At 39.0% G+C, this 24,270-nt stretch overlaps 2 protein-coding genes and 1 non-coding gene across 3 annotated transcripts; 1 reads left to right on the top strand and 2 right to left on the bottom strand.

Annotated features, from left to right (window-relative positions):
* Window positions 1–1,790: 1,790 nt before the first annotated feature.
* On the bottom strand, window positions 1,791–17,207 carry numa1 (nuclear mitotic apparatus protein 1). The gene is given in 24 exon segments (XM_052106690.1): window positions 1,791–2,035; window positions 2,563–2,802; window positions 3,202–3,288; window positions 3,505–3,846; window positions 4,085–4,221; window positions 4,381–4,588; window positions 4,851–5,130; window positions 5,223–5,386; window positions 5,575–5,784; window positions 5,945–11,080; window positions 11,252–11,365; window positions 11,508–11,648; window positions 11,736–11,853; window positions 11,954–12,065; window positions 12,174–12,236; window positions 12,239–12,309; window positions 13,063–13,210; window positions 13,390–13,480; window positions 14,299–14,367; window positions 14,640–14,725; window positions 15,196–15,275; window positions 16,669–16,754; window positions 16,844–16,893; window positions 17,185–17,207. Coding segments are annotated over 23 exon segments (8,049 nt in total). The 5' UTR covers window positions 16,886–16,893; window positions 17,185–17,207; the 3' UTR covers window positions 1,791–2,011.
* LOC127630305 (small Cajal body-specific RNA 14) lies at window positions 15,000–15,095 on the bottom strand. The gene has a single exon (XR_007968847.1). It is a non-coding gene; the product is annotated as a small Cajal body-specific RNA 14 (non-coding RNA).
* Window positions 17,208–17,626: 419 nt separating the features above from the next.
* Window positions 17,627–23,637, top strand: lrrc51 (leucine rich repeat containing 51). Its single transcript, XM_052106732.1, has 4 exons — window positions 17,627–17,924; window positions 18,858–19,063; window positions 19,215–19,363; window positions 23,493–23,637. The coding sequence occupies exons 1-4, from the start codon at window positions 17,873–17,875 to the stop codon at window positions 23,635–23,637; spliced, it is 552 nt and encodes a 183-aa protein (XP_051962692.1). The 5' UTR covers window positions 17,627–17,872.
* Window positions 23,638–24,270: the final 633 nt, after the last annotated feature.

Raw genomic sequence — 24,270 nt, 5'->3', positions numbered from 1 at the left:
TGTGTGTGTGTGTGTGTGTGTGTGTGTGTGTGTGTAATATATAGCTTTGCTTACCTCAGTGATATTGCTATAAATATCCACGACAGAAATAATTCCCCTGGTAAAGTGCCATTAAACGTTGACACAATTTTTCAATGATGCGCGATTTTTTAATATTATTATTATCTGATGAATTTAGGGTTAGAAGACAAAATCAAGCAAACGCTCACCTTCACCTGGCGTATCAGAAACGCTCGTTAGAAGTATATATATGATGACGTAATACGCTCTCCTCCTCTATCATTGGCTATCGTAAGTGAAGTAGCCAATGAAAACACGCCACTTCTCCGAGCGGTCTTTTAAGGCAACGCATCCACAAGAGGTCGCAGTGTTAGTAATTAGCCACATGCATTAAATTCATAGCTTGAAATGTAAACTAATAAATAAAAGTCTAACACATATTTATTGAACACAGAATCCCATAACTTGTGCTTTAAAATTTAACAAACAAGATGGTATTTTCTTTATAATCTAATTATATGTTTTTGTAATATAATCTTTCAAAAGGTTTGAAACCTTTAAACGGAAATCAATTGAAAATGTTCCCCTTTTGAAACAGAAAAAAGGTATTTTCTCACTTACAGGATAATTTTTTTATTTTATTTTAAATTTTAAATTACAAGTCAAAATCATTTAAAATAGTCAAATTAGGAATCAGTTTGTGGGGTAGTTCGCTACTAGAAATACATTTCTGTACATCAATATATTTTGATCTCCTAGTTTCACATCTACAGAAATGATTCAATTCATTCTGGTTTACTGTGACTAGTGAATTTCTACAATGGCATCAGTAACGGAGAACATATGTGTTTGAATGATGCTGCATCAAGGACACTAGGTAGAAGTCCGGTATAAGACGACATGGTAAAATAAAATACTGAACGCACCTTTAAAGCTGGAACGTCCCATATTTGGCTGTTAGCAAGTTAGCAACCCTAGTTTTAGCACAAGAATGCAATTCATATTCAGTGCTTATCACACATAAAACATTTGAATGCTCATTTAAGCATTTAAATGTGCATTTTTATCTAAAATTGACAAATATTTACTATTTTAATTTGACAGCCTTATCATCTGGTAAATTTTATTTGTACACATCATTATTTTACAATATCATAAATGTTTTATTTTTAGCATCTGACAACATGAACAAACCATTCAGTGTCATAAAAGGTCAAATATTATTATTTAAAAATGTATTATTTACTTTATACCCCAATGAAAAATATAGTTAATTATAAGTGGTGTATACAATCATTACCTAGTACAGAAATGTAATACAATTAGATCATCCATATACCTTTTAATCACAGTTTTCTTTTGGAAATGTTCAGCTTTAATTTTCCAGATAAAATGAAATAGCACGGCGACGATAGGCCTGAGCTGCATATCAATACCAAAATAAAAAGTTACATCTGAATGGTGCACAGAGAGGACCTCACTTTCTTGTCACTCGCTGCTAAACCAGAAGGCATTGTGAAATGATTAAATTTTTTTCTTTTAAACCAAGAACTGCATCACAGGCCAGTTGACTAATCATCAAGGTTTTTATCTACAACTTGTGATTTACAAGCAACGGTGTTCAAGAACTGCCAGAACCACAAAAAGTCAACTTTTAATACTATTGTTCATGATGCATTTCATGTTTTTGAAAGTATTGCCAAAAGTGATGTAATTTCTGCACTGCTAGCAGCATGTTTAATTTGTTCTTATTAAGCAATGGCTGAGAAAGCGGCAAAAGGTTTGGTGTATAAAAATCTTTATTTTGATTAAACAAAGAATACATGTAGATATAATATACAGTATATGTACAAACAAATAAATGAAACAAACAGTCATTAAGCCCCCTACATCCCATAATTAAAAATAAAACACCATTTAGATTAAATAGAATCAAATCAAAAAGTAAAGAGCAATGGTTGGTTTTAAAACAGAAAAAGAAAAAGGCAGGTTTTCGGGTGAAATCCTCAGTTCAGACCTTAATCCTGAACTTCATCTGTGGAGAGAGAAAGAGGTATCAGACAAGATTCTTCAATCGATTAAGAACATTAATTTCACTCACATGCACATAGAGTAAAATTACACTCGAAATGTTAAACTCTGTGAGGTGAGGCACTCTAGAGTACGGTCGAACCATGTGAGGTGAGATGATCAGAGATGAGATTGAAAACTGAACCCACATCAGTGTGATTCCACCACCAGACATATACAGAACTCACAAGCCCATATTAAGGTGAGAGACATTCAGTGAAGCATAACTGCCCCATAAACCAGCAGATACATACAGTTTAAAACTTCAGCATAGATGGTCTTCTCAATTGGTCACTGTGCTACCTAAACAAACATACAGCAAATACTTCTTACACCCCTGAAATTTCTTACCCTTAATCCCTAAACATAAATATTTGCAAGTGGAATTAAATGAATAAAACCTACTTTCCTAAGCGTTTTATGTATTTACCATATGCTAGTGTCTGGATATTATGCTCAAGTGAGGCCTGAGTTCATCAGTTCATTTTGTACCTTTTTGGCATTGGAGGATTTGGGAGACTTGTTGCGGGGCGACTTTCTTCGTGTTGAGTCCAGAGGTGACCTTCCATCAGCTGCGCTCAAGGCAGAGCGAAGAGCGCGGCTGGCCATGGCAGGAGATTTGCGGGCGCTGTTGCGCAGCTTGTTGAGGCCTCGCTGCAGTCTGCTGTCACCACGAGTGCTGGTCTTTGGTGTATTTAAAACAGAAAACATGATAGATTGCCTTCGGTCAGCCTAGTGATGAAAAGAGAGAAAGAATGTTGTTATATGACATTCATGCATTTACCTAGTTCTCATCTGCTGTTACTAATGTTAGGGTTAGATTTAGGGGTAGGTTTATAGGTAGATGTAGAGTTTCTGTGGAGCTCCAAATAAGACTCTCGCAAGACTTTCTGCAGCTGATTGTTTACCTTCTAGACACAACCCTCTAAATGGGGATACACCACATACTTACATTAACTATAAAATAACCCTAAAGAATCTTGGATTTTTCTGTTAATTTAGAACATTTATTTTGTAAACAATTTAACTTAAATATGAAGCACATGCCCTTTTGAGGATATCTCAAAAATAAGTGTGTCAGATTCACTTTACTACTGGGGTCATTGTGAAGTAATTTTGTTAATTTCTTACCGGAGTTTTTGGTGGTTTGTTTTGACTGTTGGTGTGTCTGCCTTTGGGTGTCATTGGCCGAGGGAAGCAGCTTGCCAACTTTTTCGCCTGTGGAAACAACATCATGTAACTACTAGCAGCTTCCAAAAATCTCAGATTTATGCAACTCTGAGTTAAGATTTTTCCCCAAATACTCTGGCAAAAACCTGCTAAAATCAATCAAATAAACATTTATGTTTCTATAAGTGAATTTACATCTTATATACAGATTTCCGACAAGGAAACAATAGGGGGTGTAGTTTCCCATTCTTGTTCCCTTCATACCTCAGGTGTGTCGGGGTCTTGCAGCTGGGATACAGGGCGTTTAGGGGCTAGTGGGCTACGTTTTTCTGATGAATGCAATTTCGAGGTTGTTTTTGTGACCTGAGAGGCCCGGTAAGCAGCGGTGCTGGATCGGATCTGACCCGGTAACATGGTGGAGCGCTGGGGCTGAGACTGTGCAAGGACCTGGCTTGAACTTGCTCCTGGCGCCAGAGAGAAGCGTCTGGAGTTCAAAGATTCCCTGAGCTGACTCGGAATCATGGATGCGCGGCGAATAGTCTCATCCGGGTCACCCATCCGCAGGTCATCGTCGGTTACTGTGAACGAGGGAAGTCCCAGACTGGGCTAGAGAGGCAGAAGAGTGGAGAGTTTGATTCCAGTTTCATGCAAACAAGGTTAAAAGTTAAATAGGAAACGGTGGGTAGAGAGAAGGGAGAATTGGACTAGTCATGACACAGGCCTGACTAGAACCTGCATCCCTACAAGACCACAATTACTAGACAATAGTTCACTTTAAAAAGAGCAGCAGAAACAGAGATGTGTACTCTGAACTGTACATATGCAGTATATATTCATTGCATACCCGGGACTCAAGTGGGTAGCTGCTCTTCAGGTGAGGCAGACAGGCTTTGTTACGTGTCTGTAGTTCAGCAATGCGGATCCAGTCATCAGGAGCATGCTCTGGTTCATTCTCTGCACCAATGCAGAAGGCACTGGTGGCTGCCCAAAACAGAAGTTTAGTTAAAATATTACATTATGCAGCACTGCTCAGTGTCACAAACTCAAACTGAGTAACTCAAGGCAAGGACATCTAAAACTATTTGCTCTGATTCCAAAATTTCTTCTTGTAAAATACAGCAGATAGGTAGAAAAACTCACCTCTTGGTGGCACAACATTGTGCACAGAACTTCTGCGATATCCAGGCAGACTATCAAGTTTGTCTGCTTTTGATAACACTGCTCTGCCACTTTCCTCAGAGAGGTCCATGGTCACAGGCCGTGAGTGGTGATTTCCCAGGTTCGGCTGAGATCGGGCAGAGTGTAGACTAGAAAACGACACCTCCCCATCAACATTTCCTGAAGACTGCTAACCAAAAAATAAAAAAGCACTTCACTACCTCTGCTACCCAGTACTACAGTAAAAAGACATGTTCAAGGAGCCGTGGTTTACTCCAAGGTCTGTTTCAATTTCAGCTTTCTTGTTCAGATATGCTTGGCACGTACAATTCCTAGTACAGCATGCCTAAAGACCCAGATCTCCCACACAAATGATCAATTAACACCTAATTTATTACCAATTAAGGTGCAAAAGGTCAGTAGAAAGTTGTGCGCATTACAGTATATCCCACCTTAGCCATGTTGACAACCTGTGTTGTGCGTCGCCTGCGGGCAGAGGCTGTGAGCTTCTTTGCAGAATCCACCGCGAGATCTCCAAAAGAAGTGATGCTAGTCTCCAGTCTTCGTTCAATAGCATCGTTTCGGTCACCTTTCCGTTTTTTGCCTTGTTGACTCATAGGTGTGAAGTAGAGAGTCTCAAGGGATTCTGCACCCAAGGCTCGACGTTTAGCAGCCAAACGCTCAGAGCTACGGACCAGTGGAGTACTAGACTCACCTGGCACTGCTGAATGACTGCCAAAGTGGGGGAAAAATAAAAGGACAAAGCATGAGTAACATTTAAAAAAACTCTGCAATGTACCTTTAGATTAGGCTTGTTGAGTTACCTGCCAGCATTGAGCGAATCGTTCAGGTCAAACTCCAAGCTGTCGGTGCTGGTGTCATGCCATGTCTCTGGGACTCTGGCACACATAGTAACTCTATCTCTCACCTCCCCAATGTCATCAGTCATTCTCTTGTGCTCTTGCAGTTGCCTGTCAGCAAAGTCCACCTGAAACAAACACACACACACACACACACACACACACACACACACACACACACACACACACACACACACACACACACACACACACACACACACACACACACACACAATCAAGTAACTTGTCAAAAAAGACTCAAAATCAGATTCAGTCTTATTTCCATATTTTTTTTAACATTAAGCTGTAGACTAACTTGAGCCTCCAATCTTTTCACTTTGGCCACAAGGTTTTTCTCTTTAGTCTTTGCCTGGTCTAATTCCATGCGAGCCAATGTCAGCTCCATCTCCAGAGCTTTGACTTCCCTCTTGACGGACTCCTGGGACTGCTCAAGAGTTTTGTTAATTTCCTGGGCCTCCAACAGCAACTGCTTTTTCCCAATGTAATGACTCCTTGCATTCTCCACCTGAGGAAGAACCATATGTCAGCCAACAAGTCTACTTAATCTCAGTATGAATGAACTATTTAACATCAGCTTGATGTTACAAAGCATTTCAATTTAGCAATAAGGGGTTCTAGAGGAAAAAAAATGAAACAAATATGTAAAGAATAAATTCAATTCGGACCTGTGTTTTGTAGTGTTCTACTGCTTCTGACTTCCTCTTTAGTTGTTCCAGGAGTTCCTTATTTTGCTCCTCCCACTGTCGAGCAGTGTTTTCAAGAGAAAGGATGGAGCCACTTTGACCCTCTACCTTCAACTCCAGCTCAGCTCTAATCCTCTGGGATGCATCGCACTCCCTTTGCAAAGACTGGCTAAGAGAACATAGGTGGTCTCTTTCCTTCCTCAATATCTCCATATTATGCTGGTACCCATCCAGCTTATGTTTGTCAGCTTGAAGCTCAACAATTGTTTTCATCATGTCCTCCTTTGCCTGATGTGTCTCAATTATATCATTCTCCTTCTGTTGGCACAGCAGTTCCATCTGCCTGAGCTTCTGATCCAAAGACTGTAAGAGATGGTCTTTGTCTGTGACATCTTGATTGACAGTCTCGAGTTGACTCTGAAGGATTGCAACCTTCTTCTCCAGCTCCCTGTGGAGATCATCTTCAGACTGTTTGGACCTTAATTGTTGATCCTTCATCTCATTTTGAAGATAACTTATTTGAGCTTCCCTCTCAGAGGCAAGAGTGGAGAACTCTAGGATTTTAGCCTGAAGTTCACTCACGTTTTTCTCAACTTCCTGAGCCTTTTCTCCAAGATTCTCATGTTGGCAATGCTCATTTTGAAGCAAAATAAGCTCTGATTCCTTCTTTGAAGTAGTAGATGTAACCTTCTCCAATTGGCTGTTAAGGGCAGCCAGGTTTTCCTTTAATATGTTGTGTTTAACCTCTAAAACAGACATTTCCTGTTGTTTCTGCACCTGATTTTCCTGGTAGTAACATATTTCCTCTTTGAGAGAGGTTACCTCAGTTGACAGATTGTCCCTTTCCTTAATCAATATCTCCAAGTTCTGCTGGTATTCCTCTAGATGTTGTGTCTTAACAAGTAGCTCGACAATCCTCTTCTCCAGGTCTTCATTTGCCTGATTTGTCTTAAGGACATCTTTCTCCTTTTCTTGGCAAAGCAGTTCCATCTGCCTAAGCTTCTGTTCTAAAGACTGCAAGAAACTGTCTTTGTCTGCAGTGTCACAACTGGCATTTTCTAGTTGTCCCTGTAGGGCTCCATCCTTCTCCGCCAGCTCTCTGCAAAGATCAACTTCAGATTGTTTCAACTTAAATTGCTGATCCTTCAAGTCATCTCGAAGAGAACTTATTTGAGCTTCCTTCACAGAGGCAAGAGTGGAATCCTCTAGGATTTTGGCTTGAAGTTCACTGAACTTTCTCTCAAACTCTTCCCGCATGACAGTCTCAGTCTCCTGAGCCTTTTCTCTTAGGTTCTCTTGTTGGCAAAGCTCCTGCTGAAGCAAGAGGAACTTAGATTCCTTCTGAAAAGCTGTAGCTGTCACCTCCTCCAGTTGGCTCTGAAGAGCAGCCAAGTTTTCCTTGAATGTATTTAGTTCATCCTTTAACACAGACACTTCCTGTTGTTTCTGTTGTTCATTCAGAAGGGAACAGCTGATCTGCTCTTTAAGAGATGATACTTCAGCTGACAGGTGTTCTCTTTCCATCGCCAAATTCTGCTGGCTTTCATCCAGATGTTGTTTCTCAACAAGAAGATCAACAATCTTTGTCTCCAGGTTCTCCTTTGTCTGTAGTGTCTCACAGATTTCTTTATCCTTTTGTTGGCATAGCAGTTCCATCTGCCTGAGCTTCTGATCCAAAGACTGTATGAGATGGTCTTTGTCTGTGACGTCTTGACTGACAGTCTCTAGTTGTCCCTGCTGGACTGCAACCTTCTTCTCCAGCTCCCTGCGGAGATCATCTTCAGACTGTTTGGACCTCAATTGCTGATCCTTTATCTCACATCGAAGAGAAGTCACACAAGCTTCCCTCTCAGAGGCAAGAGTGGAAACTTCTAGGATTTTGGCCTGAAGTTCACTCACCTTTCTCTCAAACTCTTCCCGCATGACAGTCTCAAGCTCCTGAGCCTTTTCTCTTAGTGTCTCTTTTTGGCAAAGCTCCTGCTGAACCAAGAGGAGCTCAGATTCTTTCTGCAAAGCTTTAGTTGTGAACTCCACCAACTGGTTCTGAAGAGATGCCAAGTTTTCCTTCAGTGCGTTGTGTTCATCTTTTAACAAGGAAAAGTCCTGTTTTTTCTGTTGATCATTTTCAAGGGAGCGGCAGATTTCTTCTTTAAGAGATGACACTTCAGCTGACAGGTGTTCTCTTTCTTTCTCCAAACTCAACTGGCTATCATCCAGACGTTGTTTCTCAACAAGAAGCTCAACAATCTTTGTCTCCAAGTTCTCCTTTGTCTGAAGTGTCTCACTGACATCTTTATCCTTTTGTTGGCATAGCAGTTCCATCTGCCCGAGCTTCTGATCCAAAGACTGTAAGAGATGGTCTTTTTCTGTGACGTCTTGACTGACAGTCTCTAGTTGTCCCTGCAGGACTGCAACCTTCTTCTCCAGCTCCCTGCGGAGATCATCTTCAGACTGTTTGGACCTCAATTGCTGATCCTTTATCTCACATCGAAGAGAAGTCACACAAGCTTCCCTCTCAGAGGCAAGAGTGGAAACTTCTAGGATTTTGGCCTGAAGTTCACTCACCTTTCTCTCAAACTCTTCCCGCATGACAGTCTCAAGCTCCTGAGCCTTTTCTCTTAGTGTCTCTTTTTGGCAAAGCTCCTGCTGAACCAAGAGGAGCTCAGATTCTTTCTGCAAAGCTTTAGTTGTGAACTCCACCAACTGGTTCTGAAGAGATGCCAAGTTTTCCTTCAGTGCGTTGTGTTCATCTTTTAACAAGGAAAAGTCCTGTTTTTTCTGTTGATCATTTTCAAGGGAGCGGGAGATTTCTTCTTTAAGAGATGACACTTCAGCTGACAGGTGTTCTCTTTCCATCGCTAAATTCTGCTGGCTTTCATCCAGATGTTGTTTCTCAACAAGAAGCTCAACAATCTTTGTCTCCAAGTTCTCCTTTTTCTGAATTGTCTCACAGATATCTTTATCCTTTTGTTGGCATAGCAGTTCCATCTGCCCGAGCTTCTGATCCAAAGACTGTAAGAGATGGTCTTTGTCTGTGACGTCTTGACTGACAGTCTCTAGTTGTCCCTGCAGGACTGCAACCTTCTTCTCCAGCTCCCTGCGGAGATCATCTTCAGACTGTTTGGACCTCAATTGCTGATCCTTTATCTCACATCGAAGAGAAGTCACACAAGCTTCCCTCTCAGAGGCAAGAGTGGAAACTTCTAGGATTTTGGCCTGAAGTTCACTCACCTTTCTCTCAAACTCTTCCCGCATGACAGTCTCAAGCTCCTGAGCCTTTTCTCTTAGTGTCTCTTTTTGGCAAAGCTCCTGCTGAACCAAGAGGAGCTCAGATTCTTTCTGCAAAGCTTTAGTTGTGAACTCCACCAACTGGTTCTGAAGAGATGCCAAGTTTTCTTTCAATGCGTTGTGTTCATCTTTTAACAAGGAAAAGTCCTGTTTTTTCTGTTGATCATTTTCAAGGGAGCGGGAGATTTCTTCTTTAAGAGATGACACTTCAGCTGACAGGTGTTCTCTTTCCATCGCTAAATTCTGCTGGCTTTCATCCAGATGTTGTTTCTCAACAAGAAGCTCAACAATCTTTGTCTCTAAGTTCTCCTTTGTCTGAAGTGTCTCACAGATATCTTTATCCTTTTGTTGGCATAGCAGTTCCATCTGCCCGAGCTTCTGATCCAAAGACTGTAAGAGATAGTCTTTGTCTGTGACGTCTTGACTGACAGTCTCTAGTTGTCCCTGCAGGACTGCAACCTTCTTCTCCAGCTCCCTGCGGAGATCATCTTCAGACTGTTTGGACCTCAATTGCTGATCCTTTATCTCACATCGAAGAGAAGTCACACAAGCTTCCCTCTCAGAGGCAAGAGTGGAAACTTCTAGGATTTTGGCCTGAAGTTCACTCACCTTTCTCTCAAACTCCTCACACCTGGCTGTCTCAAACTCTTTAGACTTTTCTCTTAGGGTTTCTTGAAGGCAAAGCTCCTGCTGAAGTGAAATGAGCTCCGATTCCTTCTGTGAAGTTGTATTTGTCGCCTCAGTCAACTGGTTAAGAAGAGAAGTCAAGTTTTCCTTCAGCACATTGTGTTCTGTCTCTAAAACAGATAACATCTGTTGTTCCTGCTTTTCATTTTTAATGTAATGGCAGATTTGCTCTTTAAGAGATGTTACCTCAGCTGAGAGAACCAAAATTTCCTCCTGTTTTTCGGATGCAGTCGAAGAAGCAGAGAGAAGCTCTTGCTGAAGTTTCTCAATAGTGTCCTCGTGCTCCATGCAATTGGATTTGATCCTTTCATTTATTTCAATATTTTGCTCCTTCACAAGCTTCAGCTCAGTGTCTAGAGAGACAAACTCATTCCTCAGATTTGTGATTTCCTCATCCTTTAGGGATATTTGTTCTGACAGTTCCAAAATTTTAGTTTCAACGCTTTCAATTTTGGTCAATGCCTGACTAACTTTGTTTTCTTCCTCTTTTTTCTCCTGTCTAAGGATACTTATTTGCCCCTGAAGGTCTCTAATGGTCTGCAGATGCTCATCAATTTCCTGTCGCAATGTACATGCCTCATTTGTCAGGGAAGCATTCTCTTCTACCACTTTCTGATGCTCTTCCAACTTATTTTCATAGTCCTGAAGGGTTGTCTGGGCATTCTGCAAGTCAACCATGAGGGAATTTAGGGCAACCTGCTGTGTTTCTCTCTCTATTTCGAAACCTTGGATCTCAGCATGTAGAGCATTAACAATATTGTCTAAAGAGGCTACCTTTCCCTCCAGCTCCCCCCTCTGCTGGCGAAGTTCTGCAGAGATATTAATCTCTGCTGTCAACTGGACTTCCACCTGTTGTAGCCGAGAAACATCACTCTCCAGAGCTGATATCTGTGAAGTGAGCATTTCCTTCTGAGCCGTTAAGGCCTCCTGCAGAGCCTCTCTCTCCATGCGGATACTGCTGACAGATTTCTCCAGATCAAACACCACTGTCTGAAGTCTTTTGGTTTCCTCTTCAAATGAGCATCTTTCCTGGGCTAGCAAGGCTTCAACCTCTGCCTTCTCCTTTTCAAGGCAGGAAATAGTGTCCTGAAGTTGACCAAGTTTAAGAGACAGCTCTAACAATTCCTGTTTAAGTTTTTCCCACTGGAAAAATAAAATGGGTAAATGTTAGTCAAAACCAATCCATTCTGGAAAGCTGATTTAACTTAAAAGGTTAAAAGCCATTTTTGTTAATTCCACAAACAGATGCAGGCTATTTCACAGACTCTGAAAAGGCTAACTTGTTATTTAAGACTATAGAACAGGATATCTCACCTCCATGATGGGGCCCATAACTTCTCCTCTCTCTTGAGACTGAGCTTTTTCAAGTTCATCTTCAAGAACGGAGATCTTGCCCTGCAAGATCTGAACTTGCTCATTTAGGTAGACCTGCATAGGGGCAAGAAAATTTAATAAAAAACAAAACAATACTAGTCATAATGAGTACAAAGAAAAGACTCAAAATAAGAGCAATAATAATAAGGACTATTTTTCTAAACTAGTATCTAAAAAAAGTATCTAAACTATCTACCCTGTGTGTGACGGCTTCGTTTAATTCTCTCTCAATAAACTCTCTTCTTTTCATCCACTCAGCCTGTGACTTTTCGTGTGTCAGTGTCAGCTTAGCAACCTCTTCTTCAGCTCTTGCTAGTTGGCAAAATGTGTTTCGCACCTAATGGGACCAGAGACAGGTGAGAAAGGAATCGGACTAGTTTCAAGCAGATTAAAGGACAAAAGAAAGAGAAAAATGTTATCTCACTTGGGCAGCAAGAGTTCCATTTTCCTCAGCAAGTTCATCAATCTTTTTCTCTTTCTGCGAGTTGTCGGTTTTTAAGTCTTGGCATTGCTTAAGAACCTCATGTACTCTTTGGAGGAGACTATAAAAGGAAGCATTATATATGTATCAAAATGTATTATATCAGAACCCAAATTAAGAGCCTTTATTGACACTTGCTCAACATTAATCTTGCGCCTCACCTCTCATTCTTCTCCTGGAGCTCAATAAGTGCAGCTTTGTGATCTTTCTCTAATTCTCCCTGTTCCCTCAGCAGACGGTCCACCCTGTGCTGCAACTGGGAAATCAGGCCCTCTGTGTACGAAAAAAGCTAAGTTAAAACCAAAGAACCTCACTTACTCCACAAGGCGTAAGAAAATAAACTGCAATATCAGAGGTAATGGACGTGTGTATCTGAAATACCTTTCTCTGAGATGATGCTGATCTGATTTGCTAGTTCTTTTTCTAGCTCATCTCTCACGTCGCCTCGTGTGCCAATTCCTTCCGGAGCCTTTTTAACTGAAAATGTGGTGTGCTCATCAGGTCTTGTAATGGAGAGCTGAAAATCATGGATATACAGGAGTGTTGTGGTATTCTAGGTGCAACACTACATGTTTTCAGTGTCAAGCAATATTTTTAGCCTCATTGAAAGTGAAATGTTGCAGGTGACAAATCAAGAGCATATTTGATGTTTAATGTACCCGATGGAGCACGACATCGGACCAATGACTTCACTGTGAGTGGAGCTACCCAGTACTAAGCATTGAAAACAGAAACCAAACAATTGACACAATGACTTTGTGTACGACACTGTCGATGGCTGCATTTGGTTAGGACAAGCTGTAAAGCAACTTCTGGCACATTTTTTGCAGGTACCGTGCATTTAAATTCTGCGTGACAAAACAGAACTCCAAAAATAAAAAACATTTTAAAAAATACTTTCCGAAGACTTCTGCGGTCCACCACTGGTCAAACAAACAGATATGTATTGCCTTGAAAGTATGCCATTGCTTGGTCTATGGTGCTCTGCCAGCCTGGTTTGGATGTTTAAAAAACCAGAACCATATTTTGATAGAACCAATGAGCCACAATGTTTAAATATTGAGGAAAACAAACTATGATTGGCTACACTTACTGCCTTTTCATTAAGCATAACCTTGCTTGTGTAAGAGATTACAGTATTCTGCCCTAAAGCATCCCTGACAAACTATACACAGATACAGCATTCTGAACCAGCTTATTCATTTTACATTTAGGATTATTTTAAATCAATCAGCATTCTTCTTCTTTACGATGGGATTGGAACACCTACCCGTCTGAGCTGGAGGCCACTGTGCAAAGCTCTTGAAATTGAACTCTAGGAGGACGATGGAACCGGCCAAAAATCGGAGACTCCTCATCAGTACAGAATGACGAGCAGCCACTGCTCTCAGTGCTGGATGTGGAGGAGTTCATGACAGCTACAGAGAAAGATAGCAAATAGACAAGCAAGGTTAAATTCGTTCAATTTGCCAATGTTGCTGTGTTGGTCCGCTGAAACCAATAAGAATCATAAATTGAATATAAAGATGTCAATGGCAGAGAGATAAAGGGATTAAGAGACAGTATAGTTAAAATATCTGGTAATGTGGGTACTTACAGTTTTGGGTTAGAAACTGATCTAGGCCTATGTCTAATGATAGGCCATCTGCATCATCTTTTACTAAATTAAACATGGACACAATCACAGACTGACATAGAAAAAGAGAGAGACAGTGACATTAGACAAATCAACTTTTGTTTCAGTACATTTACATTTATGCATTTGGCAGACGCTTTTATCCAAAGCGACTTAAAGTGCACTTATTACAGGGACAATCCCCCCGGAGCAACCTGGAGTTAAGTGCCTTGCTCAAGGACACAATGGTGGTGGCTGTGGGGATCGAACCAGTGACCTTCTGATTACCAGTTTACCAGTTATGTGCATTAGACCACTACACCACCACCACTCCGACGTAGCATTAGATATGGAGCTTTGCATAGCATCTAGTAAGTGAGAGACTTTGACCCTAATTCCATCTGGTATTACAATGCATCTCTGTGATCCGATCACATGTGGTCAGGTGAAACACGTTGCTGTTTACACCTGGTCACTTAAACGTGTCTTCTGTGACCACTTATGATCGGATTTGGAGGGGAGGGTCTCTGTTTCATGAGGACATACATCAATCTCTGTCAGTGTTACTGCATGATCTGATGATATCAGACACAATAAAGACTATCCGTGAAGCTCTCGTGATTGTGTATGTATCCATTTTTGTTTAATTTTCCAATCGGACGGTTATTTCCTTTTAAAGCTGCTCGTAAACCGCTAAGTTTAAACTCTTGTTTTAGCGCAGCGGTTGATTGACATGTGATGGGCGGAGCTTCACTGCTGCCAGGATGGATTAGCGTTTACACCTCAAATGTGATGTGGCCAAATGTGTTTGGAGCACACTCGTATGTGATCAGAAACGCATCTTAATACCAGGTGTATATGGGTTTTACAGTTCATTAGTAAAAGACTCACCTGTGCATTTGAGCTCAAAGGTTGAAGGTTGTCCTTTTTAAAACTGCAGTAACAAAGCAGAAGTGCCACCTGTGTGCACATATTAAGCATATATAAATAGTGGTACACAACATTTCATCTGTACACTGTTAAAAATATAGCTCAACATCGGTAAAATGTAATTAATAATTCATGCAGATCAATATAAACAAGTTGTGATATTGAAAAGGTGAACCATTCATTTAAATGTGCAAACAAAAACATTTGCACCGGAACTAGTAACTAGTTATTGGGAAATCTCAGCTGTTATAAGCTAGTTATTTAGAGAGAGAGAGAAGTCAAACATATAAGCAAACACATACCTTGGCAAGCTGAAGCTCCAGATCTACTTTTTGCTCGATTTTCTGTAAGATGAGGGAGCTCTGTGTTGTGTTGAGGTGAAAGTCATCTACAGAGGAGACATTTACATTTATGAATTTGGCAGACGCTTTTATCCAAAGCGACTTACAGTGCCCTTATTACAGGAGCAACCTGGAGTTGAGTGCCTTACTCAAGGACACAATGGTGGTGGGCGTGGGGATCGAACCAGCGACCTTCTGATTACCAGTTATGTGGTTTAGACCACTACACCACCACCATCTCAATAGAGATGTTATATGCAAGGCAAGCAGTAGTTTGTGGTCTCAAATTAAAATCTCCCCAATAATTTTTCTAAATGTATATGTGTGTGGAACCATTGCACAGGGAGCCTGAAAACTCAACAGGCCCTGTGGGCAGGAACAGTCTCACTCTGTGTGCGGTGTCCAGGACTACAGCACTTCTCAGCTCAGAAGTCATAATAGGATGAACCACAGTTCAAGTAACAAACCTTGAAAAACTGTTATAGTGTCACTGTTATAGTGAGGCTTTGAAACTCACTTTGCAATATGTTGAAGATGATTTCCACTTTGTTATAGAGGGATAAAGTCTTCAATTCCTCATCAGGCTCTTTCCCCTGTCTGGAATGATATTTGTGAAAAGTAAGAGAAGTTAGTGTTAGTTGTTTATGCATTTCATTAGCACCTAGTGCTGGGCGATATATTTCATATTCACAATAAATTTGCAATGATTTTTGCTGACAAAGTTAAAGGGATAGTTCAACCAAAAATACAATTTCTCTCATAATTTACTCACCCTCATGCAATCCCAGATGTGTATGACTTTCTTTTTTTAACTGAACACAAATGAAGATTTTTAGACAAATATCTCAGCTTAGTAGGTCCACACAATGCAAGTGAATGGGGTCCAAAAATTTTAAGTACCCAAAAGTACATAAAGGCAGCATAAAAGTAATCCATACGGCTCTAGTGGTTAAATTAATGTCTTCTAAAGCTATCCAAACAGTTTTGGGTGAGAACTGATCAAAATATAACTATAAATATATTTTTATGTATATCTTGCCATCGCAGTCTCTAGGTATGTTCATAAATTCAAGCTTGAATGCACTTCTTAGTGCTTGACACATGCGCAGAGCGCTAAGAAGTGTAATTGAGCTTGAAATTATGATCGCCAATGAGACTGCTGAAGTCAAGATAACTGATATTAGTGAAAAAGTAGTTACATTTTAGTCTCTTCTCATCCAAAACCAATTAGATCACTTCTGAAGTCATTGATTAAACCACTGAAGTCTTTTGGATTACTTTTATGCTGCCTTTATGGGCTTTTTGGAGGTTAGAAGTTCTGCCCACCATTCACGTGCATTGTATGGACCTACTGAGCTGAGATATTCTTCTAGTATGTGTTCAGCAGAAGAAAGAAAGTCAAACACATCTGGGATGGCATGAGGGTGAGTAAATGATGAGAGAATTTTTTATTTTTGAGTGAACTACCCCTTTAAGTAACATTGTGAATATTGCTATAATCCCAGTTCACTTTATTTGACCATTAGGTTTCCTAAAGGTCATGTCATTAGACTAGTTTCATGACTATATAGATGAACATATAGGAACATATATATATTTTAATGAGTTAACTTAAACTTCAGTGTGTGTTTAGGTGGAACTTGGTCATTTTTATTAATTTCTGTAAATCAGTTCAAACTGTCTGTTTTAATGAATCAATTAGAAATGCTGATCATCACTCAAAAATGCTCAAGGAATTTCCATGTGACAAATACATAAAACTATGTAACATTTGATAAATAATAGGATTAGATAGAACTGTTTTGTTATACTTTGTTTTACTTGCATTATCAATCTATTTGGTCAATATTATGGATCCTCTGATTAAAAAATAAACCCATTTTAAATATATGAGATATAAATTAAATGTCATTAAAATGCTAAAAAGTGTAGATATATTTTAAAGCCCCAAAAGTCGCCATCCAAGAGCATCAAAATAATCAAAACTCACAGTTTGCAGCTAATCCTCAGGAGTTGATGCCCATCCTTGATCAGGTTAAACTGCCCCACAGGCTCCTCTGGACATACGCCGTTGATCTGTTAAAAGGACACCGGTCAGTCTAAGCTTCTCTTACAACATTACAGAGACAAAACAATAAATATTAAACATGACAGAGCTGACTTACCCATATCAAAAGCGCCCCCGCCTTGGCACTACTCAACTTCATGCCGGACACTAACAAAAAATTGAGAGAAGAAACAAATATGGCTTCTTTAGTAAACCCGTTTTATATTGCATGAATAAACGCACCTAAAACAGTATATGCGTTTTGTAAAACAAAAATATACATTAAAAGTATGTCTCTTTTGCTTTGTTTACTCTGCAACTCTCAACTGCCCATTAACTCAACCTTGCCAACGTTTTAACAATATGACGCCGTTGCATAATTAATGCCCTTATCAAATAGCCTATAAAAATTAATACATGTATTAAGAAGAATATATTAATATAGCGAGATGTTTTTACCGTGATTTCTCCGTGATCACTCGCCGAAACGTTTCCAAATTCAAACTTGCAAAGCTGACTGTAGCTATACGCCCATTGGCCCATCCCGTCATGACGTCATGTTATTTACTCTCTCCTTATTGGCTTTCTCAAACTACAGTAGCCAATGGAAACACGTCTTTTCCCGCAACGCCCTTCTAGCAAATAATTCAAAAGTCTCAACGGCGGTTTGACATTTTAAAGACACATATTTCGTATTCATAGATTTTGATATAAAAAAAGTGACATTAATCATAATAATACTGAATGATTAACCAGACAAAGAAAGTTAATTTCAGACAGCTAAAGGGAAATCAGTAGAACAACTAATAAACGAATAAATGACATTGCCCAGAATGCAGTGCTTTGCTCTTGGTCTCCATGGTAACTTTGTTGGGGTTCGTCCATGCTGTTGTTATTATAGGATAATGGTGGTGACGAGTTTATAGAGTTATTCAGTTATTATTTGCCATTGTGTGTAAACCAAACACTAAGACTTGTTTGCTTTATGTACATAAACTTTACTTTAATATCAGCTAATGATTGTAATTATTTTAGGCTGTTTGCATGCTGTATCTCGTAAATTACAGTCTTAATATATAACATTTGACCACATCGACTGTTGGAGCAAATAGCAGTTTTTGACTTTGTTTTCTCTGGGAGTTGGAAAATGATTGGATCTCCAGTGGACTTCTCATTTAAGCATCTCAGTGCAGTTTCAGGTCTGTAAGCAGCATCTAACACGCTCAAATGGTTCAGCCAAAAATAAATATTCTGTCATTACTTACCCTCGTGTTGTTTAAAACCCGAAAGTGAATGGTGACTATGGTGACACTAATATTATTGCATTGACTATTTTTTGGAGTTATACAGAATATTCATCAAGAAATCATTTAGGGCGGGAATTGGTTGTACCAACCAAGATTTGTTAAGGTTGTGACAAGGTTTATGGGGGGACAGAGGAGGGATAAACATGATAAGCTGTAATATTATTGGTTAATATTATTTTCCCTGCCCACACAGTCTTGGCTAGATCAGCAGAATAGAAAAAGTTTATTGTCTTTAGAACAATAAAAACCAAGGTTATTTATTGTACATAGGAAAGTAAATAGGGTCCATTTTGATTTTATGTTGTCTTTAAAGGAATATTCCGGGTTCAATACAAGTTAAGCTCATTTGACTGCAATTTTGGCTAAATCAAAAGCAAAGCAAAAATCACGGTTTGAGGCACTTACAATGGAAGTGAATGGGGCCAATCCATAAATGCTAAAATACACAATGTTTCAAAAGTATAGCCACAAAAAGCAAAAATTGTTTACATAATTTTAGTGTGATAAAATCGCTTATATATACAATTTATATACAGTTAAATACAATTATAAAACTTTGTTGTCATGGCAACAAACCCTATAATCTTGGTATTTGATATAACTTTAGACAAAAAAGGTTAGCGGGTGATTTTATCACATTAAAATTATATTTACACATAAAATGTGTAGGGATTAAGGATTTAGTGGTACGAAAACATGCCATATTACAAAGTTTCACTAGCATCAGAATAGTAGTATTCAAAACATGCACAAGTATATAATTAAGTGCTTTGTTCTTCCTCTAAAGGACAATTCTCACGTTCTCTCTCCATCACACTTTTATAGACACGCTCTCTGATGAGCCCAATCCAGGCGCTCGTCCATTGAAGCGTAACTCAGAGCAGAAGTTCCACAGCAGAGCTCTCAGACTCAACAACAACAACATCACAGACTTAATAGGACTCATGGACACCATCTCTGGTCTTCTCGTTGAGCCGACTCGTCTGGCCTGGCTCGACCTCTCCTTCAATGACATTCCACACATCGACCCAGTACGCACTTTACCACCTGTGTCTGGTGGGATACAGCAAATCATGCTGATAACATATCATAAACTTTTTAATAGCATTGCATTTTCATTCCTGTTATATGCATTTTAAACGATGTCTGCGATCTATGACCTTCTCTCTCCGTTTCCTTCAGGTTCTCACTCAGCTTCGAGATCTACGCTTGTTGTACCTGCATGGAAACGGTATTTGTAAGTTATCGGAAGTGGCTGAACTTGCGATGTTGCCGTGTTTACACACCATCACACTGCACGGCAACCCCCTGGAGACCGAGCATGATTACAGGTATGGCTGAAGGTCAAAGGGTAGTAAGAGGTCAGAGAGGCACAGGCCTTTCAGGGGTTATGGATCAGATGGAATAGTACATCCAAAAATAAAATGTTGTCATCATTTACTCAACTATTCATGTGGTTCCAAACTTGTATGACTTTATTTATTTCTGTGGAATTCAAAATGAGACATTTTAAAGCATATAACAGTTATAATTACCTGTCAAGCTCCAATATTGTGACCAAAAAAGCACCATAAAAGTGTCAGTAAAGCAGTGGAGCCAAATTATAGCTTTGTTTTCAGTGGAATCAACCTACAAATGGCTTACCTGTAAAAGTCTGCATATTAAGTCATTATAGAGTCAACAATAGAGTCATTCACTATTAATCTCCTCTGCTGTTGCTCTTAAAGTAATATTCCAGGTTCAGTACAAGTTAAGCTCAATCAACAGCATTTGTTGCATAATATTTATTACCACAAAAAAACTATTTTGATTAGTCCCTCCTTTTCTGTAAAAAAAAAGCAAAAACCTGGGTTACAGTGAGGCACTTTCAATGGACGTGAATAGGGCCAGTCCGTAAACGTTAAAATACTCATTGTTTCAAAAGTATAGCAACAAGATGTAAATTTGACTTCCAAAAATATATTCCATTATATATTCATAATAATATGCATGTTAACACGATAACATGATAAAATCACTTTTTACACGGCGGCCTGGAATACTCGATTCGTTATTGGTCAATAGCGCCATCTAGCGGTCTGTTATTTCTCTGTAACAACCGCAGATCCACGTCTCAGACCACTCATTTGGAGTCTGTGAGCCATCTCTCCTTCACCTAGCACTCTGCGATACCTACAAGGTAGCTAATAAAATCATTTAAACTCAAATCAATATTTCATGTGCATTTATTTATTTATTTGGCAAGTAGTCTTGTAATAAGATGCATAGTGAACAGTTAAATGTTCATTAATAACTAAATAAACACCAACAGAACTCTGACGCAAACCGGAGATTGATTTCAGCTGTTCAGGTATTTATTTCCTCCCACATAATTACACAATTTCAATGCAACTCTGTTTCATGTCCATTTATTTGTTAATTTGGGAAGTAGTCTTGTAGTAGGTTGAATAATGAGGAGTCAGATAGTCATTTTCACACAAACAGAACTCAGAGATTGATTTCAGCAGCTTCTTTATGGTATATTTTTGGAGTTTGACAGCCTGTATGCTTTCATTGCATGGAAATAATCCGTGTGAACATGTTTTTTGTTCCATAGAAGAAAATCACATTGGTTTGGAAAGACAAGAGTGTGAGCAAATAATGACAAATTGTCATTTTTGGATGAACGAACCCTTTAAAGCCTCACAGTACACTGTGAAAAACTTTGCATCAAATGTAATGAACATGGCCTGCCATATCAGACCTCTGTGATTTTCCACTGTGTCTTTCAGTACTGGTTGCGTTCCTGACACAACAGGTGCCGAAACTGCACTCAGGATCCTGTTACAAACCTCTGCTCTCCTGTGCATAGCAACAGTCATCACATATAGTTCCGAAACACAGTCACTTTGAGTGCATGCACAGAGTATTAACCGACCAATAAGGGTGATTCATAATGAATGTTACAAGAAAATGAGGCACATAAATTTCAAAGTTTAATGCATTTTTTATGTTACTGTTATTCACAGTGCATTCAATGTCTACATTTATAAGTGGTACATGTTTCCTGGGAAGCAAACACATAACCTTTGCTTGGTAAAAATCCATTGTGTTATCCCATAGACATTGAATATTTAGACAAAAACTGGGCTGTTGATTAAACATGTTAATTCAGTGTGATTAATTATATTATAAAATTAAATGAATGCAATTAATCATGTCTCCAGACCATACTTTGGAATGTTTTTTTACCATCGAAGCAATTTAAGTTTGAAATACCACGTGTTTTCAGCAGGGGGCAGTTAGCAAAACTCCAGCTGTATGGAGAACATACCGAACTCGGGCTTGACACTAGCCACAGCACAAGCTGGACGTAGTGCAATTTTGAATGCAGGGACAAATTCAATTGCAAAAGTAATTGCTGTGGACTTTAGGCCAATGTTAGGCTTGTGTTTAATAATATGGAAATAAACAATATATTATCTTTTTAAGCCACTTTTTATGTTGTCCTTTCAATGATTTGACACCACCACACCTGCCTGCATTTATGTATAAATTTGTTTAAAATGGTTTGATCTTCATCTAAGTTACAATAATGAAGAAACACAATCTGTTTTTAAACTAATGACGTCAACAATAGCTATTTAGAGTCAGGAGTTGGTAAACCTGGCATCCAATTAATGCAGCGAGATTGGATGTATAGGTTAGAGCTACTTTGAGTTTGCTATTCACAAGAAGTTTCTGCTGACGTTGAGCATGCCTTGCAAATAAGAGATCTCAGAAGACCTATCAACAATTGTTGCTTTGCATAAAGCTGGAAAGGATTACGGATTTATCTCATAGAGCTTAGATATTCATCGGCCCACAGTTAGACACACTGTCTATAAATGGAGATGATTTAATACTGTGGCTATTCTCACTAGAAGTGGCCATCCAGCCAAGAGGACTCAAAGGGCACAAATGCTTAATGAGGTGAAAAAGAACCGTAGAGTGACCGCTAAAGACTTGAAGGAATCAGTGGAACTGGTAAACATCTCTGTTCATGAGTCAACTATATGGGAAACATTAAACAGACATGGTGTCTATGGCAGGACACCACGAATGAAGAAGCTGCTTTCCAACAAAATCATTGCTGTGTGCCTGAAGTTTGCCAAAGACCACCTTGACACTCCACAGCGCTATTGGGAAAATGTTTTGTGGACTGATGAAACTAAGGTTGAATTGTTTGGGAAGAACATGCACCACTATGTATGGCGTAAAAAGGGTACTGCATACCAACATGAAAACATCATCCCAACGGTGAAGTACAGTGGAGGGAGCATCAAGATTTGGGGCTGCTTTGCTGCTTCGGGGCCTGGACAACTTGCCTGATATAGGTAAAAATTAATTCCCAAGTTTATGAAGATATCCTACAGGATAATGTCAGATATGGTGGGCGCCAACTGAAGCTCAGTAGAAGTTGGGTGATGCAGCAGGACAATGACCCTAAACATCAAAGTAAATCCACTAAAGAATGGCTTCAAAAAAGAAAATCCACCTTTTGGAGTGTCCCAGTCAGAGCCCAGAACTTACCCAATAGAGATGCTGTCAGACTTCCCAAGAATATGGCTGAACTGAAGCAGAATGGTCCAAAATTCCTTCTGAACATCATGCAGGTCTAATCAGCAGCTACCAGAAACGTTTGGTTGAGGTTATTGCTGCCAAAAGTGGATCGACCAGTTATTAAATACAAGGGTTCACTTAATTTTTCCACAACATTGTGAGTGTTTCATGGGATGTGTTCAATAAAGACATGAAAGATTATAATTTGTAGTGTGTTGTTAGCTTAAGCACATTGTGTTTGTCTGTACTTAAAACTTTGCTGAAGATGAGATCACATTTTATGACCAATTAATGCAGAAAACCTGCCAAATTCAAAGGGCTCACATACTTTTTCTTACCACTGTATATGCGATTAATTAGATTAATTAATCGGTTATAATGTAATTAGATTTATTGAAATTCATCAATTGAGAGTAATATTCATTATTTAAATTTCCATGAAGTTTTTATTAATTTCCATGACTTTTGAAAACACAATTTTAAAATTCATGATATTTCCACGTTTTCCTTGACCAGCCCCGATTATGTATAAATAATCAAGATAAAGATTTAACACTACTTTCAGTGTTTTTCTGTTACAGAATTTTTCTAAAACTCCTGTGAATTTGAAATGTCTGTGGTTAAATTGTCAATGATCTCCCAAAGTGCCGCTATGGACATTTTCAAGCTTTTATTACATTTTAAATGAAAAAAAATTCCAATTGCATAATCTCAAAACATCATCAAATATATCAATGCATTAAGTGTGAAATTGCTCAGACTTGCTTTGTAAAGATGAATTGCTTCAACTAATTAACCTTGTTAGATATGAATCATTTATGCTTAATTTATTGGATGTATTGCTTTTTTCCTAAGTTGCTTTTCTATGTCTACTGTTAGGGCACATGTGATCGCCGCTCTTCCTCATCTGAAGACAATGGATTTCAGCGCTGTTACCAAACAGGAACGGGAGTTGGCTTCAATTTGGCAAAAAGGAAGAAACCAACGCAAATCAACAAGTCACAGCAAAGTGAACAGAAAGTGAACAGAGTCTTCCCTATCTGACTCCACAAGGGGCGTTCACACTGACAGTGCTTTGCAACATGTTGAAGCGACTACCAATGGGAGTGCAGATATTTATTCAGCACCTTATACAGTAGGAATGATTAATCGATGTCAGTGTGAACGAGGCATTTCTAATTAGTTTAGTAAACAATGAATGTGCTGTACACTTTATAGTTGCACTTAAAGAACTAGTTTACCTAAAAATGATTATTTAATCAACAACTTCACATCATTCCGACAAAATAATATTTTAAAGCCATGCAATAGCTTTGTGCGAGGACCGGACTTAAACTGATATAACTAAATCAATAATAATCATTCCAACTAATTTACAGAAGTACTGCAAGTCATATACATATTTGTAAATTTGCAATAAATGAAAACCCTCAAAATGTATAATTTTTGGGGCAATTTTCCTTTAAATGCTAATCTAAAATCCCCATTCAAATCTTACATTTGGGTAATAACACAGTAGAATGTTTAATGCAGTTATTCTAGTCAGTTACAGTTTTTTTCTGTTGCTTAAGATGTTTCGCCAAGTTGTGGCTTCATTAGTTGCTGATGAAGCCACTCGGATGAGGGGTTAAACATCTTAAGCAATAGCGAAACGGTC

This window comes from Xyrauchen texanus, chromosome 36 (genome assembly GCF_025860055.1).
Source record: "Xyrauchen texanus isolate HMW12.3.18 chromosome 36, RBS_HiC_50CHRs, whole genome shotgun sequence".
NCBI classification, from domain to species: Eukaryota; Metazoa; Chordata; class Actinopteri; order Cypriniformes; family Catostomidae; genus Xyrauchen; species Xyrauchen texanus.
This window is presented reverse-complemented; position numbering and strand designations above follow the sequence as displayed.

Coding starts and splice junctions, on each gene's coding strand:
- lrrc51 (XM_052106732.1), top strand. CDS start 17,873: ATGATTGGATCTCCAGTGGACTTCTCATTTAAGCATCTCAGTGCAGTT. Junction 19,064..19,214: donor ACATTCCACACATCGACCCA/GTACGCACTTTA, acceptor CGTTTCCTTCAG/GTTCTCACTCAGCTTCGAGA. Junction 19,364..23,492: donor GAGACCGAGCATGATTACAG/GTATGGCTGAAG, acceptor GTCTACTGTTAG/GGCACATGTGATCGCCGCTC.